At 41.3% G+C, this 20,236-nt stretch overlaps 1 protein-coding gene and 1 long non-coding RNA gene across 11 annotated transcripts in view; one reads left to right on the forward strand and one right to left on the reverse strand.

The window, feature by feature from the left end:
• Positions 1-20,236, reverse strand: part of KIAA0319 (KIAA0319 ortholog) — a 94,370-nt gene that overhangs the window by 42,458 nt on the left and 31,676 nt on the right. For 4 of the 8 annotated variants that reach the window (XM_008513506.2, XM_070584160.1, XM_070584158.1 and 1 more), the window contains 4 exons: positions 14,777-14,932; positions 10,744-11,513; positions 3,440-3,632; positions 785-883 (listed from right to left, as the gene is read on the reverse strand). In XM_008513506.2, the coding sequence (XP_008511728.2) occupies positions 785-883; positions 3,440-3,632; positions 10,744-11,513; positions 14,777-14,831 (1,117 nt within the window). In that variant the 5' untranslated portion in view covers positions 14,832-14,932. Of the gene's footprint in view, positions 1-394; positions 653-784; positions 884-3,439; positions 3,633-10,743; positions 11,514-14,776; positions 14,933-20,236 lie in introns of those variants that run through there. The other 4 variants (XM_008513505.2, XM_070584157.1, XM_070584156.1 and 1 more) reach the window with 2 other exon arrangements.
• LOC103546691 (uncharacterized) lies at positions 711-19,796 on the forward strand. Of its 3 annotated transcripts, XR_011529652.1 has the most exons (5): positions 711-835; positions 1,782-1,874; positions 10,755-12,028; positions 12,210-12,407; positions 19,618-19,796. It is a non-coding gene; the product is annotated as an uncharacterized lncRNA (long non-coding RNA). The 3 variants fall into 3 exon arrangements; XR_543735.2 differs by lacking the exon at positions 19,618-19,796 and having other exon boundaries at positions 12,210-12,445; XR_011529651.1 differs by lacking the exon at positions 19,618-19,796 and having other exon boundaries at positions 11,891-12,028; positions 12,210-12,445.

A 20,236-nucleotide genomic window follows, 5' to 3' on the forward strand; every position in this document is an offset into this window, starting at 1 on the left:
ACACAAAAATAAGTGAAACCTCTCTATGTTAGGATGAAGCTTTCTCCATCTTGAGATGCTAGTCGTTAAAGTATGAGGTCCCTCAGCAGAAAGGATTAAATGCAAACACCAAATATTATCATCTCTGCTTAAATTTCAATTTATATGTGATACAGAGAAAATGAATAAAGGAACTAACCTGAATGAGAAATAGTCAAGCACCTTAAGAATGGATATACCTTAAGAAAGAACGCATTTGACAGGTCACAGGGATAGGTCAAAGGTTTGCTGAATAGCGGAGCACTGGACAAGCAGAAGAAAGAGCATTTTGAACAACATTTTTTGAACAGCTGGTGTGAGGCATCCTGAGAACCTCAGAGCCGTGTCATCAATATTGAAATTTCTGCAAACAAACCTTAGTGCAAACGCTACCGTCTCCTCCTAAGTGGAAACTTCCCAGGCTCCATGGCTTATCATAGGTCAAAATCTGGTGTGTGGAAACCTCTCCTGCTCTCATATATCACTCTGCTTTGCATCATCAGAAGTTTATGGCTTTCCATCCTGACCAATTAAAGGATACGTACGGTATTTCATTTCCTATCCTCTTACTCCATTTTAAACTATTTCAATAAACTCTAATGCTTACAATCATCAAAGCCTTGTCATCCACTCTAGAACCTTCATTTGTGACATCACACAATATTGCGAAAACGAATCAATGTTGTAAATAACCCCTAACGACCTGATAAATAAGCACATCCCAGCTAACCCGCCCCTAGCGGTCACAGAGGAAAGTCAAACTGACCTGCAGGTGGCGCTGGCACAACAAAAGCCTTCAGTTCAACTCCAGTTTTCGGTAAAGTTATTATTATATTATCTCCAGCAGACACCATGAGCTCTTTCACTGAAAGTTAATTAGAAATAGTGCATTCCATTATATATACCAGAATTATGTTCAACTACTGTCCTACAATAGATTTGTTTTTAGTATCCATAAAATAACATATTTTTGTAATAGTTCTTCATATGATTTTATCTAAGACACACTTTCCCTCCTGCTAGTAAATGAACTGTGCCCTATATTATGCTGCAGGGTAAACTTCACAAACTTAAAACAGTCTATGTGGGTTGGCACTGTGAAGAAATAATGATTCAGACCAACTGAGCAAGGTGTTGGGTGACAAGAGTTTTGTGAAACAGGTGTGGTACTACGGATTGGGTCTATTTTTCTCTCTTGCTGCCAGCTTTTCTTGACTCCTTGGTATGTGCTTTTTTAGTCATAAAAAGATTGAGTGCAATCATAAGTGTTTCTATATCATTAGTCACACACCACTCAGTTCTTCTGATAGTAACCAAATGAATTATTGCTAATGGCCTTGCTCTTGACACCTTTCCAAGAGAAAATGCAGTCAACCTCAATATAAAAAGGCTATTTTAACTCAAGCAGCAGAAAGATTCGCTCTCATCAAAAGCTCTTATCCACTAAATCAGTGTTCAGAAGAATGCTCGTTTACTTTCTCTATAACCAGGATTACACCGATATATTCCATTGGCTTGACTCAACTGGACATCAGTTTCACTTGTAAAATACAATTGAGATATGTCAAGATATCACACAGAGAAAAGCAAACATTAGGAAAAAAGCTGAGTGCTCTCGAGAGGTCTCAACTGCTTGGACGTGTGGTTCATTTAAATCTGCTCCTCTCAGTCAGTACTCGGTCCCTCGTCCCTCAAGTGCCTTCTTGACCACCTGCAGAGCCTTCGCTGCCTTCTCTGGCTCTTCTTTCCTGTCACTTTCACAGACTTGTTGCCTGAAGGTGAGCAACTGTGGACCTGGAAGGGACATCGATCCAAGCCTATCATTTCACAAGATGAGGAAACTGAGCTCTTGAAAGGTAAAGCAAGTTGCTTAAGGATATATGGGTAAGTAGCAATAGATCTACCAAAATTTAACTAACTTAAATGTATTTATTTCAACAACCACTTATATACCAGATTAAGCTGTACCGGGCACTGTCCCAAGGGTTTTAAAATTATCAATTCATTTAACCCTCAAACAACTCCATGCAATAGGTACTAATAGGTACCCAAGGACCCTAATTCCCAGGCCAGTTTCCTCTTGAATATACTACATGGCTTCTCCTCCACCATTATCCTTCTCTGTACTTAGGGATCAAAGTAAATAATCAAGGAAGAGAGGTTAATCCTCAAAGTACGTTACCCATAGAAAGGCTCAGAAAACATGACGAAGCCTGATAACTTCTCTATTAGTAAATCTAATGGGAGCTTTTCAGTCCTCCCCATGACCTCAGCAAAACACGGTCCTCTCATTCCTCCTCCTACTTGGAATTCTCTCCTCCTTACTTCCCTCAGTCCACGCTCTCCTCTTTGTTTCCTACGTCCGTGGCACGGCCACTCAGTCAGCTCTGAAGGCTCCTTCTGCTCTCCCAGCTTACCCTGCCACTCTCCCTGGATGGTCCCATATGCCCCCAAGTCTTCAACTATAACCTTCACACTGATGACTCTTAGTCCTTTATCTTCTGCCCAAGTGCTCACTTAATTTTCAGTTCCATATATTCATATATCTCAGTCTTTTTTCCTTCAGCCTAACATTCAACCATTCATCAAATCCTAATGATTCTACCCCCTTAATATCTCTTGAATCTGGCGCCTTGTCTGCATCCCTGTGGCCACTCACTGTAGTTTTTTAACGGATCTTCTTACCTCCAGTCAACTCCATACTATTTTCTTGATTCAAATCTGATCATTTCACTTTCCTACTTGAAATCTTTCAGGGATTCTCCATACTCATTCAATAAAACACAAATTCCTTAGCACAGAACACAGGATCCTTCAAAATCTTGCATTTCTTGCCATTCCCACTCCATTCACATGATCAGTTCCAGCCTGTACGAACTCCTTACAATTCTCCCAAAATGTCACACGTGCTCTTGTACTTCTGTCCTCTTGCACAGGCAGTGAATGAGATGATGGGTGGGAAAGGCCAAGCATGGTGCCTGGCACTCAGTAAGTGCTCAGTAAATATAATTAACATTATTGTTATTACTCATGTTGCTCCCTCGACCTGCACAACATACCAACCCCATTGTAGCTGGCTCACTCCATCCTGGCATTATCACTTCTGGAGAGCCTTCTCTGGACCTTCAAAGTAGGTCGGGTGGGGTGCCCCTTCTCTGCTCCCGTAGCATCCTCTCACAACACTTACCATATGGTATCAAACCATCTATTTACTTGTCAGTCTTGTCTTCTGGCCTATAGAGTCACTGAGGGAAAAGACAATGACTATTCATCTTTTAATCCCCAGTGTGTAGTATTCTGGCACATGGTAAATGCTCAAAAATGTGCCTGGAGGGAATGAGTAAACTTCAAAAGTTGTCTCTACTATATTCTACAGCATGTCTCCAATACATTCCTTCCAGTTGTATTTTTTTAAAGTTACCTGTCCTGGGAGCAGTGGGAGCAGATCCAGGTTGCTCAGGTGTGGCAGACTCAGTGGGAACGATGCTCGTGGTAAGGCTTGGGATGCTATGCTCTGTGCTCTGTGGGGCGACTGTGAGAACTGGGCTTTTCTCCACCATGGCTGGGCTGAACTCCAGGCTGGCTGGAGGAGGATTATGGGAAGGCATTAGAACCTAGGAGATCAATTACAAGGGTAAGTCGTTATGGAAAAAAACAAGGTTGAAGTCTTCAAGCCAACACAATGTCAGTGACCTTTTTCATTCAGTAGCATTTGAAATACCATGTCTAATATCACAAAACTCTAGAACTCTAAACCATCTCTTTCAAATATTCTCTCTGCTATCTATTAAAAATGCAAGGCAACAGTGGGTTAGACAATTATTATAGGCAAACACACACACACACAAAATATTCAAGATAAAGAGAGAGAAAATAATTAAGGTAGCCCTTGAACTAATCAGTAAGACAATAATTGAAGACAATCAGATAATTCAACTGTGAACAGGCTTCTAGAGTAAATGATCTCTATTCATCCGTTGTGTATAAACTATAACTTGAAGTTTGGTTATAACTTTGTTGAAGTTATGGTTATAGAGTTAACCAACTTAAAGTTTTTCAATTAAATATGTGCCAGAGAGAAGTCTCATAATATGAAAATAAAATGCTCTTCTGAGCCTCAACTGCCAGTGACTGTGTGGTGCCAAACTCAGGCTAAGAAGACAGGAGACCCAAAGGGGAAATTGCACTAAGAACGCCACAGAAAGAAAAGCTATAATTCACACGTAAACTGGAGAGGGGGCTGTTGGTGTTTACTGAAAACAGCTACTCTTTGCTGTTGAGAAAAGAACACGGCAGACATTTTGTGACTGGATAACTGATATCACAGCTAATATTAACTGAATACCCACTGAGTTCCAGATATTGACTAGGCAAGTGGCGACACCTTCAGCAACAAATTTCAGAAACCAAGGCAAAAAGAAGATTAAGCGTTAACGTGAAAATATATTGATCAGACTAAGAGAAATCAATTGACCAACATTTTAAAAATCAGGTAGTGGGTCTACTACAGCTTTAAGATGCTCGATTTCCTTGAAGTTTCAGGCATCTGGGTTTGTGAAGTGACTGCCAATATATGAGGCTTTTCATTGCATCTGTACTTTCTGAGAATAGCATGAAATTCAGAATCACCGCAAACCAGAGTTTCAGAATACGTATTCAAAGCGTATGATAGTGGGGCCGCTGCAAATTCCACAAGATGAACTGGATTTTTTTAGCCTTACAGAATCTTGAAAAAATATTGCCATGTTGAAATAAAGAATGAAGTCTGTAGATACTAAGACACTTCTGGTCAAGGTCTCCAAGTCACCAGGAAATGGCTGAGAGAGAAGAAAATGTCACTCCTGCCTCCTCTCTAGAACATTCTCTTTCCCACCATGCTGCCTCTCTAGGCTGGAATCACACGCCAGTTCTTCACTTTAGCTATTCAGTCATCTTTAAATGACCTCCACGTAGAACTCTTTGCTAAGTTATCAGGATACAGATCCTCTTTGACATACTCCACCCAAAGAAAATGGATCTTCTATGGAAGCAACTGAGCACCAGCGGCCCCCATTTTAGCTTTTTGATGTAAAGCCGAGGCTGGTCAATAAAAGTCTCAAATGACTCGTTTCATTTCTCTACTCTTATTTACTTTGAAACAACTTGTTTTAGGTGAATCTGTCTAGTCTTGTGCACTTGAAAACAAAACTGCAGAAAATGTGTTTTATCCTCTACAAATTTAATCTTGATTTGTTTCAAATTCCCTGAATTTGTCCTATTCAATTGCAGTAATTTATGAATACTGCTGCTATGAACATTCACGTTCAAGTCTTTGTGTAGACACATGTTTTCATTTCTCTTGGGTAAATACTAAAAAGTGGAATTGCTGGTGTAGGGCAACAGAATTTGCTACCCCAAAATATGTCTCTTTGGCTTGATTATTTTTAAGAACAAAAAACTCAGGAAGAAACTGTGACCTCCTCAACTGCCTAAAAGAATTTAAGGTAGAAAGCCTGTTCCAGGAAGGAGCAATCACCATACATAACTATAGTATATTATGAACTAGGTGTGGTAGACAGGGAGGAACCCAGCAAGGCCCATGTGATCCAAGTCCCCTCCATGTCCCATTATCTTTGCAAGGTATGGCAAACGTTTGTTTACAAAACATTTGCATTTCCATCTCCAGGTGAATTTCCTTCTTTCCCTTTGAAGTCCCAAACTACTACCTCCAACATCCTCCTTTGTCTTTAGCTGAAGATGGTATTTAAGGTGGTGGCTTCAGCCATTTTGGCCATTTCCATTTTCCTGGGTTTCTCCCATGTATACATGTTATTAAACTTTGTTTGATTTTCTCCTGTTATTCTGTATCATGTCAATTTAGTTCTTAGACCAGCCAGAAGAATCTAGAAGGCTAGAGCAATATTTCTTCCCCCCCTACACTGGGGCATATAGTAATTCTAAGTTTAACATTTTGAGGAACTGCCAGATGTTTTCCAAAGTGCCCGTACTATTTTACTTTCCCACCAGCAGTGTCTGAGAGTTCCAATTTCTCTATATCCTTACTAACACTTATTCTCGGTTTTTTTCATTCTAGCCACTCTAGTGAAGTAAATCTCATTGTGGCTTTAATTTGCATTTCCCTAAAGATTAATGGTGTTAAAACAATTAAATGAGGAGGCCATTAGACCAAGGTGGCTCTAATGCCCTGGCAGCCTAAGCAAGGCCAACTAGGCTTTAAGCTATACCCAATCAATAATTTTCTTACTTTGCCTCCAGCTTTGCTCTATCAAAGTCTCCCCATGCGCTCCTGCTGGTAGAGCACTCCTTCTGGTTTGGCGTTGCCCAGTTGGAATGGATTTTTGCTTTAACTCTTAAAATTTTTCATATGCCTTAGTTTATCTTTTAACAATGGTATTGAGTATCTTTTCATGTGCTTATTGGCCATTCTTCTGACTTCTTTGAAGCAACATCTATTCAGATCCTTTGCCCATTTCTAACTGGGTTGTCTTATTATTCAGCTGTAAGAGTCCTTTATATATTCCAGATACAAAATTTATGGTATATGATTTACAAATATTTTATCCCATTCCATGGGTGTTCACTTTCTTGGTGTTCAATACATTTTGACTTAATTTTTTTTAACATGGTATGAGGCAGGGGCCTATCAAAATTGACTACAGTGGAGCCATTTTAAAATGGAGTCAGAGCTGCCTTTCCAAAGAAACTGCTTTGCTGTCTTGAACCTTGGACTGGGACGAACCTTTGGACTGGGCCAAAATAGCAATTGTTTGAGAAAGCAGCAGGAGCACGGACACCCTGATCACAAAAATGAGGACTGCAGACCTTCTGAAGAGAGAATCAATAGTCAACCAACACTTAGCCAAGATTAGCTCTCTTCCTTCAATGCCAATTAAAATTATAATACAACCTTCCTTCTTTGCCTTTAAAAGCCCCTGACTTTTACTCCCCAGAGGAACACATTCTGGATTTCTACCTGTGTCTCCCAAATTGCAATTCTAATTGCCCAAATAAAGATCTGCTGTTTAAATTGTAGTGATTTTTCATCAGTTGAGAGGCCTAAATTCATTCTTTTGTATGGGAATATCCAGTTACCTCAGTACCATTTGTTTAAAAGACTATTCTTTTCCCCCATTGAATTTTCTTAGCACATTTATCAAATACAAGTGTACTATTTTAAACACTTTTTTGTTGAGAGAAGAAATCTTTCTTTCTATCAATATTCCAAACTTTGCACTTCCTCAGAATAAAATCATATTTCTTATTATGATACCTATCTGTTTATCAACACTTATTCAAGGATTAACTATAACTCAATGCAGCTCAAAAAAATTTAATGTGACTGTAGGGGATAAGTTGTATTTCAATGGAAAATAAAATACTGTCTACAGGATATCCTGCCAGGTTATCTGATTCTAGTATTTCTTGTATTTGAGCAATCTTACAACTTTATAAGTTGTAGGTAACTGATAACAATGCAAAATAATTCTTGTCTATAGACATGTAGATTTTACCCCGTCTGGTAGAAATTAAAAATTGAGCTCCCTCCCCTCCTGCCTGGAAAAACCAGTTTTGCCTCCATTTGCACATTTATTTCAACATTGTTGATCTACGAATGTTTTCATTCTTTGGATTTTTTTGTGCAACAATTATAACATTTTCCTAGTTGGCTCAATGATTAATGAGTGACTAAAATCTCTAACACATGCTCATTTTATATATGTACAAGTCATGATTTTACCTTTGTTTGATTGTTATCTCTTAACATAAACAACCTCAAAGAACTCATGAGCCAAAACATTTTTAATAGAGCTTGATTTGAAACACTTCCATCCATAGAAGCTAGAAAGTAAATGATCTGGTAACATAAAAGATAGCATATTATGTTAATATTTAGTGATATGAGAAAAGAACATGGTTAAGTTTTGACAGTTTCAGATTACTTTTTAATTGAGTTTTAAAAATTTTAAGACAATTGAAAGTACAGAAAAATATAGAAACTTTGAAAAGTATTGTAAAGTACACCAAAACAGAAAAACACTTCTGATAATCTCACCATTAAAGAAACTTTTTTTATGGTTGAGATTGTAATGTATAGGCAATTCCATCCAGCTTTCTTCACTTACTCTAACCTAAGCACTGATATCTCCAATAGTATTTTCCTTTAAAAAAAGTCTTAATTGGTTTATGTCCCTTTACATTCCGATCTGTCCTCTTGCATCTTTAAATACAATAGTTTCTCCCATGACCTGTCCTTTTGTCACTTTGATGAGGATTATTTTAGGCTGGTTACTTTTAAAAACTGCAGATGAGAAGGAGGCTCTGAGGAGTGGAATTTGCTTGCCCTTTGATAAGAGATATTTGCATTTGTGAAGGAAGTCTCCATCTGTGGGGGGTGTCTCCCTCTCTGCACCAGGAGGAAGGGGGGATGGCCTTATCTCTGGAAACTCTTAATGCAGAAGGCAAGGACTTAAGTTGTTTACTGCCTGGTAACCTCATGTAGCTGACTCCCCTCACCAGCACCATCCTCCTTTGTCTTTAGCTGAAGATAATATTTAAGGTGGTGGCTTCTGATATTTACTTAATCTGGTTTGATTCTTATCTAAAAGTTACAGGACCACCCAATAACCACACCCTACCAACACTGATACCATTTTAACAACTCTTTTCACATATTCTTTCCTTTGTCTTGTAAAGAGATAACTCACATACCTATGCCTTAAATTTAGCCCTACGCTCAACCCATGTTTGCAGTAGCAGCTCCTCCTGCCCATGGGTCTATCCCCATGCAGCAGCTTTGACTGCCCATGGGTCCTGTCCCCATGCAGCAGCTCTGACTGCCCATGGGTGCTGTCCCCATGCAGCAGCTCTGACTGCCCATGGGTCCTGTCCCCATGCAGCAGCTCCTCCTGCCCGTGGGTTCTATCCCCATGCAGCAGCTCTGACTGCCCATGGGTGCTGTCCCCATGCTATTCCATACTATTTTCTAAATAAAAGAGCACTACTGCCAGACCTTGAGAGTCCAAGAAATCTTTCTTTCGACTCCTCGGCTCACTGACCCCACATCAACTTCCTTTCCAACTGCATTCGGGTTCCCCTAATCAATGTGCTCACCACATTCTCATCAAGTCCTGCCTGGCATTTCCCAGATGAGCAGCTTCTGAGCTCTCCAACTACTCTCTCCTCACAGCAGTCTCCTTTTCTATCTCCTTGACCTTCTGCCAATCACACTTGAACCTTCCCCCTGCTTTTGGAATGTCTACTCTCCCAGAGATTCCTACGCTGTTTCACCTGGGTTTTTCATGGGAAGTTTTGTACAGTATAGCTTACATTCTCTCCTTAGTATCTCTCTCCTCCTATCCAACTGATTCACGTCACTGGTGAATTTTTAGCAACCCACGCACCTGATGGGTCTCGAAGAAACTGCAGGGGTGCAGAATATGTCATCCCAAAATATGGCACTTGACATATTGATTATTTTGAATTAAAGGTACTTGAGAAATAATCCAGTGCAAGAAGGACATTCTGACCCTCCCCTGTCCCCCTGAAAGCAGAAGAAAAATCTCCCGCATGAAAGGTACCCTCCCTGTAAGAGGAGGATAGAAGGCATCCTTATCACCAGAGATAGGAAATTTAGGGCCACGGAGGCTGCATAAACAAATCTTGTGTTAAAAAAAAAAAGACAACAGACCCAGAATGGAGTCAGTTATGCTAAGCTCCATGTCCCCAAACCATGATTTCACTTAATTACAGTTTCAGCTCTCCCAGAAATGGAAGCTTAAACTAGTCAATCAGAATCATCTGATCGGCACTAATGAGGTCATCTGCCTGATAGACCCCTGTCATTCCCTAAAGGAAAGGAACTTTGCAATAACCAACAGGCTTTTTTGTCTAGTATAACTTCCTTGTTCCCACTCCCTTCTGGCTATACAAGTTTTTCATTTCGTACAGCTCCTCAGAGCTTCTTTCTATCTGTTAGATTGGATGCTGCCTGATTTGAATTGATTTTTGCTCACACAAACGCTTGAAATTTTTAACATGCCTCAGTTTATCTTTTAACAGTTCTTACTTGTTCATCAAGCCCAGAGCACTTTGTCCTGTCAATTGTTCACAAATTTACTGTTTATTTTATCTAAAAGATTGCTGCTTTGGTCATTTCTTTGAGTCTCATATTTTCATGAGACTCCCCAACATACAAAATTAAATTGGTTTTTCTTTTCTTAGTCTGTCTTATTTCAATTTAATTAGTAGACCAGCCAAAGAACCTAGAAGGGAAGAAAGGAAAACTTTTCTGCCCCTACAAAACCTACGATGATAGATTTTCAAAGCCCCAGGGTATATGTGCTGTGTACATGGGCTGGCTCCTGGGACTTCTATAAAATCCTCATTCACCTTGGATACCGATAGAGGCATCTCTAGGCAGAAGCACTGAATCATCATTAGGTGGCTCACTTGTGAAGGCAGAACAACTATTTCTTCTTTTAAAGTCTGGTCACGAGAGCACAGCAGAGGAACAAGGCGTTCTCTTTCCTGGAAGGCTCTGAGAGTCACTGTTCTTGCTGACACCTGAGACAGCTGCCCTTAGGAGGAACCTACTGGCTCTGAAATGAGTGCCTGGAGCATTGCAGCGTAATGAATGTCTGGCTCTGAAAAGCAACCTCAGCCCCTCCAGCCGTCAGCTCTCCTCAGTCCCTCCCACCCCCTCAAGCACATACAAACCACACCTACCTGTTTTCCAGGGCTGTTGCTGGATTGTTCCTGGAGCTGAAAAGTCTCTTTCTCCAACACCTCTCCTGAAGATGGAGTAGTCACCAAAGGAAGCAACAACCTTCTCTCCGGAGAGTGTTTTGGGGCTGGGGTCCATGCCGACTCGTTTAGCTTATGGAGCTCCCGGTCCAGATAACGGGGCTCAGGGTCCTCCTGCTGCTTCTCCGCTGATGCTGCTGGGCTGTCTCCAGCAGAGGAGTTGAAACGGCCCTCACCACCTGGTAGGAAGCCCCAGTCAGTGTACTCGGCACTCCCTCTGGGCTCCTGCTTGCTGATGGGCTGGAAGATGTCCTGCTCCAGCTCCTGATAGTCGTCCGAGTACTCAGACATCTCCTCTAGGCCCCCATCTTTGCTTAGAAAAGGCAAGTCCTTTCTGATATCCTCAGGTGAGTCCCCCCAGATTCCTGATGGGGAACCCCTCTTTAGCATCATCTCCCCAAAGTCCAGCAACTGTGCAGGCCGCGGAGCAGGCCTGACCACAAAGGTGAGATAAGACCTCATGGAGTCCATCTTCTTGGGCTCACAGTTCTCTTTGTGTGGGCAGCTCACCAGGTAGCAGCGGCCTTCAAACCACCAAGCCAGGTCACAGCTGGACAGGTCACAACAAGCGGCTGTGCAGTCCACCGTGGGGGTGGTTTGAGGCACCCGCATGATTCTGGTAGTTTCCAAGTTAGGTAAAATGATTGCATTGGAATATGTCCTTCCCTCACTGCACTTCATACAGGCGCACCCTGCAAACAAGGCAGATTCCAATGAGGACGAGAGGCATGTCACATCTGGGAAGCAAATAAACATCCAGCATTTCCTAGAGAACGTCCACTGCATTATCTTGCAGTCCATCCATCAACACACCTCTCCATACATTTATCCTCCTGCCCTTCCACCCTCACCCATCCATCCATAGATTCTTCCACCTGTCCATCTCACCTTCCTTCTCTCGTCATGTAATGTTACTCCACAAGTGAAAAGAAGCATTCTTTTCTATGTGGGTACTGCTTTTATATTATTTATATTTTGCTTCTCACCCAAAATTCAGTTATAAAGGTTTACTTTAGGGACAACATCATATTGTTGCTGTTGTTAACTGGGTTTTTTTTTAATCTCACAGGTTATTCTGATGATAGAGCAAATTGACAGGGAAACATCAAAGGAGAGAAACACTTGTCCTCCATGCCGATCTCTGACAACCAGCTTTAATCCAATTCTAAATAATGAACTACAGATGTTTCCAAGGCATATACAGCAGGTATTAGAGTGGTGCCACACAGGTGTGGTCTGCAGACACAGGGCCACAAACTGTCACCAATCCATGACAAAATAACAGAACTTGAGGCTTTTAGAAACTGCTATAGCAATTTGTCATTGCCTGAAATGCAAGTGCAAAATCACTTTTCTTTTTTGTTTATTTGTTTGTTGATATTTTACAGGATCAGTCTATGTTGGATTGGAAATAAGAATAAATGGGTCCCTCACCACATATGGTTTGAGAAGCACTGTATCTGAGTTCTGCGGCAGAACTCAGAATGGCAAGAGATCGCCTTCCTAGTGAGGGCTCATCATTGACAGTTCTTTTAATAGCTGGGACTTTTTTCATAGTGACAGTCAGAGATTACTTCTAACTGGAGGTAAGAGACATGGTTAAATACAGTATATGAATCATCTTTATTTTTACCTGTGCATATGTCATTATTGTTATAATTTTTTTTTGGAAGAAGAAGATTAGCCCTGAGCTAACATCTGCTGCCCATGCTCCTCTTTTTTGCTGAGGAAGACTGGCCCTGAGCTAACATCCATGCCTATCTTCCTCTACTTTATATGTGGGGCGCCTGCCACAGCATGGCTTGACATTCGGTGTGTAGGTCCACACCCGGGATCTGAACCAGCAAACCCTGGGCCACCAAAGTGGAATGTGCGAACTTAACCACTGTGCCACCAGGCCGGCCCCTGTTATAAATTTTTAAGAATCATTCAGTGCCAAACATTGACTCTACAGGAAAGTTTAATTGGTCCAACTTAATAGAAATTAGATATAGTAGATAAGCTTCTTTCCTAAGGAATAAGCAAGCAATAAATTCAACTGAAATGACATTTTCTCAAACACAAATCTACTTTTTAAAAATCACCTTGATAGTTTTAGCCTTTTATTTTCTAAAGAAAAGCTTAATCTCAGATATGGAGGGGGAAAAAACAACTCCAGCTGAACATAGGAAAATAGCATTTCTAATTAAGTCAAGAGATGATGAAGGGTGGAGAACAGAGACAGGTAATCTCCAACTCCCAGCTCTACTCTTAAAAATATTGCCTTTATTTGTAAGGATACCACTACATCCCTGTGTGGCCTTTAAATGAAGATCCAAGCTAGAGATTTCTTTCAAACACAAATGGCAGGATATGCTGTATTTCTCTTGAAAAACTGTTGGGTCATCTCCTTTTGGACAATGTGCTTCATAGAAACTATCATGTTCCATTTCTGGCTCTGGCCACGAGACAGCTCAAAAGCCAACTTGTAAAACTGTGTTCCAGGAACCACCGTACAGGGAAAAGGCTGTGATCCTGGAGCAAGCAAATTGTTACTGGTGGGTAAGGAGGACTTTCCATGGCAGAAGCCTTCAACACAAAGCTTTAAGCAGGTTTCAGTCAGGTAGACTGCCATACACCTCTGGGGCAGATTATCTCTTTGTTCTGCAGAAAGTCACCTTAATGGGCTGTTTAGATATACACACTTTAACCAAAGATCTTAATGCAAAATAAAGAAGTTTGAGAAGGTGGGGTTCCCAACAAATAAACTGTTCTTCCTTTGGGCCAAGTTCCCATAATTAGTTCAGAATCTATTAGACTCACTCTAGAAAGCTCTTGAAGAGATCAGAGAACACTCACCCATGTCTGTAAGCTCTATAAATTCCCAGCCCAATCCATGCACACAGTAGGCACTCCATGATTGTTGACATCAATAAAATAATTGGTTAGCATTTTTCCAAGGTAAAGAGGATAGAGAGGGAAGATAGGGAAACTGCAAATAACATTACTGGGGCTCCATAATTCAGGAATTTTGAATTAACGGAAAACATCTCACAAGAAAAAGACAAAAAGGAATGAAAAAGTGGGGATTTGAGAGAAAAAAAATGAGTGCTCAAACATTAATGACAGTATTTTCCAGAGTACAGAGTACGCTAAGCATGGAATAAGGAGCATTTTGTCTCACACACTAAGCGGTGGTGAGTTTAATAAGATGGATGGATGGCATGGGGACACTAATCTCCAGGGAATGACAGGGCTTTTCCAATGGTAGCATTTTCTAAAGTTGCCCTTGTATAATCTAAAATGGTGCTTATAAAAATCTAGATGCTTCAGAATCCTGTCCAGGTGCTTATTGACTCCTGAGCCACACCCAATAGGAGTTCTGATAGAGTAGATCTGGATGGGTCCTAGGAAACCGCATTTTAACAAGGGTCACACTAAGGTAAGCCTCATGGTTTCACCACACTGACGAACCCTAGACATAAAATCAGTTTCCCTGGCCATACGTCTAACCTCAGTCCTTGGTAAGTTCAAATGGGCTTGGCTGGCCTCGCCCAGGCCATAGATCACCAGAATTGATGGTCACCAATGATTTTATGCATTAGGTGTACCCACAGTAAGCAAACAGAATATATGAAAATAAAGATTTATGATAAAAGAGAGTCTGGTCATTTGTTTTCCAAAAAGATCTACTGTGCAATTCTTTTAAATAAATATATAAATAGAAAGTTTTCCTAATATATATGAAATGTGATTTTGTTTTCCCCAAAAGAGTCATGATATTAAAAAACAATTTAAATTCCTGTTTCCAGAAAACCACTCATGCATGCGGTCTGCCTTTCATGCCTTTTATATGTAAAATAATTCTTTTGGAAAGCAAACACATAGCACCTTCACTTCAGGTTGATCTGAGTTGTTTAAGCCAGACAGGAAGCCCAGGTGTGACACTGGTGTCTCCAGGGTAATGGTTTCCTACCTGCAATGGTCACCAGCAGCAGCAATGAAGAGAGCGCACCTGTGGGGGGCGCCATTTTACCTCACACAGTGGGTGGAGGCAGGCTTCTGAGACAGCCCTGAGAGGCCTTTGGTGCACACTTCCTTTGATGTTAGGAGCCAGATTTGGCCTCAAGAACTTCAAAGGAAAAACAGAAAGGAGACAGGAAGGAAGAAAAGAATAGGTAAATGTGAAAACATACACAGTTATTTCTCTCATTTATTCATGTCAGTGGGAAGCCCATCCCATGAACAGCACAGGGCCACATCCCAGGCAAATCATCCACCTGAAGTTTGTTCAAACAGCAAGTACAGTTCCTAAGAAGAGGCAAAGGGTTTCATGCTTTCTCCCCTTACAAGCCCAAACCTATGAAATAAGACAGAATCAATCATACTGCTACATTTTATCAATTCTAACATGCAAATATTTTCATACTTTACCATCTCTGAAATAGGGAGTCTTAAGTTGGCCAAGCACTGGGCAGGAAATAGATGCCATTGCTTGTGCATACTGACTGACTATGCAGAACTGGTGTCAGAGGCTTGGAAGGAAGACAACGCGAAGCACTCTTTTAAGAAATGCTGCATCCCCAGTGCTTGTGACCGCACAGCACAACATTGTGTGGAAACACAGATATCACTAACTGCCTTGACAAGGGATTCAGCAGAAATGGACTAAGATTGTGAGGAAATTTAAGATACCTTAATTTATATTCTCTTATAGATCCTTTTTTTTCTACTTTTTTCTTTTTTGAGGAAGATTAGCCCTGAGCTAACATCCACGCCCATCTTCCTCTATTTTATATGTGGGATGCTGCCACAGCGTGGCTTGATAAGCAGTGCCTAGGTCCACGCTGAGGATCCCACCTGGCAAACCCTGGGTGGCCAAAGCAGAGCGCCTGAATTTAATCCCTGCACCACTGGCACGGCCGCCCTATAGTTCTTTTTTACATATGCACAACAATGGTTTACGATAAAATTCTGCCTAAAGAAATCTCTTTCATTGGGTAGAAATACTCTAAATGATACAAAAGCAATGTACCATGGTATGATACAGGATTTTTTCTTTAGTGGTATTTAAAATAATGATGTATCTTATAATCACTAGCATCTTAGATTCAATGAAATATGGTAAAATTAGCTTTTTATTTTTGCCTGGCACTTTCTTTAGTGTGATCTTCACAACAATCCAAGCAATATTATTATCTCTGCCTTACAGATGATGAAATTGAGGTTCAAAAAAGTTCACTGGGGCTGCCCTATGGCCTAGTGGTTAAGTTCGCAGGCTTCGCTTCAGTAGCCCAGGGTTTCACCGGTTCGGATCCTGGGCGCGGACATGGCACCGCTCATCGGGCCATGCTGAGGCGGCATGAGCCAGACAGCATGCCACAGCAGAGCTAGAGAGACCTACAACTATGTACTGGGGGGCTTTGCGGAGGAGAAGAAGAAGGAAAACAAAAAAAGAAGATTGGCAAGAGATATTAGCTCAGGTGCCAATCTTTGGGGAAAAAAAATGAAGAAGAAGATTAGCTAAAAAAATAAATAAATAAAGTTCATTGATTCACCCAAGACTGAAAAACCAGTATTAGGAGATCTGGACCCCTAGTACTTGCTATTTCAAATACATAACAAAGGCTCCCAGGAGGAAGCACACCTAGATAAGGGCTTCCTAATGAGTGCGTCAGAACCTTGCTGTGAGTTGCAAGTTGGTATGTTATGGTAAACTAGATTTTAGTTCCAGTTCACGCCACTCTCCTCACCTACTCTTTTGTTCCCTCCCCATCCACACTTAGACTCAGCCTTTTATGACAGAACAAGACTCCTCACCTCCCCTCCCTCTTTCCAGAAGCATCTCAGTACATTTAGAAATTTCAAGTGTACCAGGGATGGCAAAGAGGGTGACACACCCTGACAGACGCCTCCTAGCTGGATTCAAGAATAACATGGCAATCTAGGGAAGGTGGGAGGTATCAAAAGACAAAACTAAAACAATTTAGTAATGAGTTTGATGTCCTTTATTGAAGGGAAAACAATCCGTGGATTGGGGGAGCGTAGTGCCTCACAGCAATGGAGTGTGGTTCCCCTGGGGGCGGGGGGGCTTTGGGCAAGAGTGAGGTTTCCTTAGAAGGCTCGCAGGGCCTATTTCCAGGGTAAGGTGAGCTAGCTAGAGCTGAGGTGGAGGATGGTGATCGCTGTTTATTAAGTTTCCTTGACAGGTGTTTCCCACAAGTGCACGCTGACTGAGGTTTAGTTTTGTGCCATGGGCCTGGCCACTGGGGTAGCCTCCATCTTGTGGGTCCTGATATACAAATGAACTTTAGCAGAGGCAACTGGAAAGGACAAGGAGCCTACAAACAAAATCAAACACAGCGTTCTATGGAAGGGGGTTTTGGAACTGCTGGACCTCTTGCAAGGCTTCATCAAAAACCACTCAAACTTAGAAGAACGCCTCCTGTTGAATTGCACTGATGGCTCTGACACAGACCACTTGGGACAACGTTGCTGCCCACCCTACAACCATTACCGGCCAGTGCTCGAGGGAGGTGAAAGGGGACCTCCAAGGGCCCAATGTTATTGAGCTGAGTTAGACCCAGAGACTAGAAAGGAACCAGAGTGAAGGTGACCTTGGGTAAAGTCAGGAAGTGGGTACAACACTTCTCTGTGGCAGGATGACAAAGCCCATCAGAACACCAGCTTCATTAAGGTAAAGCGGAGAACATAAATGTTCAGGAAGAGTCCCATAAGCTTCATGCCTAAAACCCCAGAGAAAGAACAAAAAACAAAGAGTTTGCCACCAATAACTTCCTTTCGCTCCAGCGAGGAAAGTGTGGTTTGAGATGAGAAGAGGATAGAAAGGAAGACTGGCCATCTTCCATCTACACTAAGTGACCACTCCCGACCCAAAAGGCAAGTGGACAGCAGCCAGCCCTCTAGGAATGGCATTCAGTCAGCTGCCCAAGACAGTGCCCCAGAAAAGCAGTGCTGCTGTCAGCCACGGACAACTGGTCAAGAATCCAGGGATAAAGGCTAGGCCTCCACCATATCCTCGGGTACCTTTGGGCAAATTAAGAAAAGGTTTGTCTCTGGGCAGACAATGCTCCAAAGACACACAGCTTGGCAAATGGACTGTGGGCCAAGTTTCCAACTCCTTGACCCTATGGCAGATACCCTTGTGCAATGTACCTTCGCAACCAACCACCATATTGTACCTGAAACGCTCTAGAAAGCAATTCATTGTCAGTATCTCAGTGCAAACTCAGAGTGCTCAGCAACAAAAGCATTTCCTATCCTCAATATCATATTTAAGGTTCTTCTATTCAGTACATTAATGCAAGCAAACAACAGATCTCCATTTCCTCGACATTAAAAGGCATATGGACTAGATGTTATCAGAAGTCTTTTCAGCTCTAATAGTTTACAGACTTCGCTTTTTTAAATACACATTTAGTACCTCATGGGTTAAATTAGGTTTTGATGTATATTATCTTATTTGATTCTTGTAACAATTCTCTCTGAGGTAGGAGTTCTTATTATTCCCATTTCACACAAAAGGAAACTGAGTTTCGGAGTCAGTCTTTAGACTCTAGATCTTGAGTTCTCCCTGTCGCAGCCCCAATCCTCGTCTAGGGTTCTGAAAGCACCGTCCACTCTGGGTTACTTAAGAAGACCTTCCTTACTTATTCAGTCTCTGAATTGTCCAACTTTCTTGATAGAGTCATGCTCTCTCCCGCTGCTTGCCTTTTGCCACCTTCCTGGTTTCACATCCTCATTAAAGAGGAAGAAAAATATTAAAGAATTCACATAGAAATCCTGTCTAGCTTTCTAAAAATTTTGATCAAAGGTAAAGTTAAATCTGAGTGGTAAAATAGGGCTTTTAAAACAAGCCTTAACAAGTTCAAAACGTTATAAATAGTACAAATCCAGATAGCCTTACATAAACTCCGCATGGATCAACTTTATACATGGAAAGATCTGAAGGAAATGCCCCTCCCAAGGTGAAAACTGGTGAGAATAATTTTTCTCTCCCATTTGATGATTTTTCTCTCTTCCTTTTTTTTTTCTCTCTTATCTGTGTTTTCTACTTTTTTCTAAACTGAAAACATCTTACCTTTATATCAATAAAATACAATTATAATTCTTATATTTAAAGAAGGCTTAGCTATTTTGACATGGTCATTCTAACACAGCAGCTTTAAAAAAAATTACCAAGTGGTACGTAGAACAGATATTTCTGACTCCTGACATCTCTGGCTTGATCTTGCTCCTAAACCTCACTCCATTTCTGGGCTGCCTATCACGCATGACCCCTAGACCATCGCAGAAGCCTCATCCCAATTGCATTCTTTCTCTTTGGATGATAGTGATGCCATCACTGTTCAGAGATGGCGTAAGGAGGGCTCAGGGATGGGATCAGAGAATGAATGAGACATAGGAATGGGGTGAGCCCAGAGATGCACAAAGCACAAAAATATATTCAACAAGTAATGATGGAGCCCTTCTTGTGCCAGGACCTGGACAAGAAAGGGATGAAGGTCAAGGAGGCAGAAACAGTGAGGCTCAAGAATGAGGTGAGGGTGACTGTGGCAAAGACTGCTGGGCGTCTACTCAGTGAACGTTCTCCCCATATTCTTTAGTAAGAAGACTCAGATAATTATTTGGGGCACCAGGGTGCCCAGCTAAGACACTACATTTCCCAAACCCCCTGGAGCTTAGTGAGGTCATGTGATTAAGTTCAGGCCAATCAGATATAAAGAAACTATTGTATACAACTTCTAGGAATAGCTCATTTTGCTCTCCTCCTCTTTCCTCCTTCCTGCTCCCTAGAACACAGCACGAAGGCTAGGACCCAGCAGCCATCTTTGACTATGCAGAGGCCTTGAGAATGCAAGTCAATGCTAGAAAGATGGGAGGTCCCTGATGACGTGGAGCTGCTGTACTAGCTCTCGACTGCCAACCTTTGAGTTCTTCTGAGGAGGAAATAAACTTTTATCTCATTTATGCCACTGCTTATCTTGAACTTTTTACTATAAGGAGCCAGATGTTATTTTAATGGGTAAAAGACATTACTTAGTCTTCTTTTTTTTCAGTGCAGGGGTTGCAAAATGCCTAGGTTCAGGTAAGCTCAGAGCAGAGACATATAGTGAATGACAGTTGCTTTATGGAGATCTCAAATACTATAAAAGGCCAAAACTTTATGATAACTTAGTTATTTTTTAAAGTGGCAAATATGCCCATGAATTCTGAAACCACTTATATGATAGCCAGTATATGCTTTCTTACAGGAGTAATTAATTTTTTCAAGCATATGTATATTTTTCTCCAACTAAATTGTAAACTTCTTGAGGAAAGAGATCAATCTTAAAACATAAGTTGATATATTTTGGCTTCTATTTTACTAATTTTTCACCTACTAACATTAACAATTTTAGGTTTTAAAAAGCTA

Source organism: Equus przewalskii, chromosome 19 (genome assembly GCF_037783145.1).
Source record: "Equus przewalskii isolate Varuska chromosome 19, EquPr2, whole genome shotgun sequence".
Classification (NCBI taxonomy): domain Eukaryota; kingdom Metazoa; phylum Chordata; class Mammalia; order Perissodactyla; family Equidae; genus Equus; species Equus przewalskii.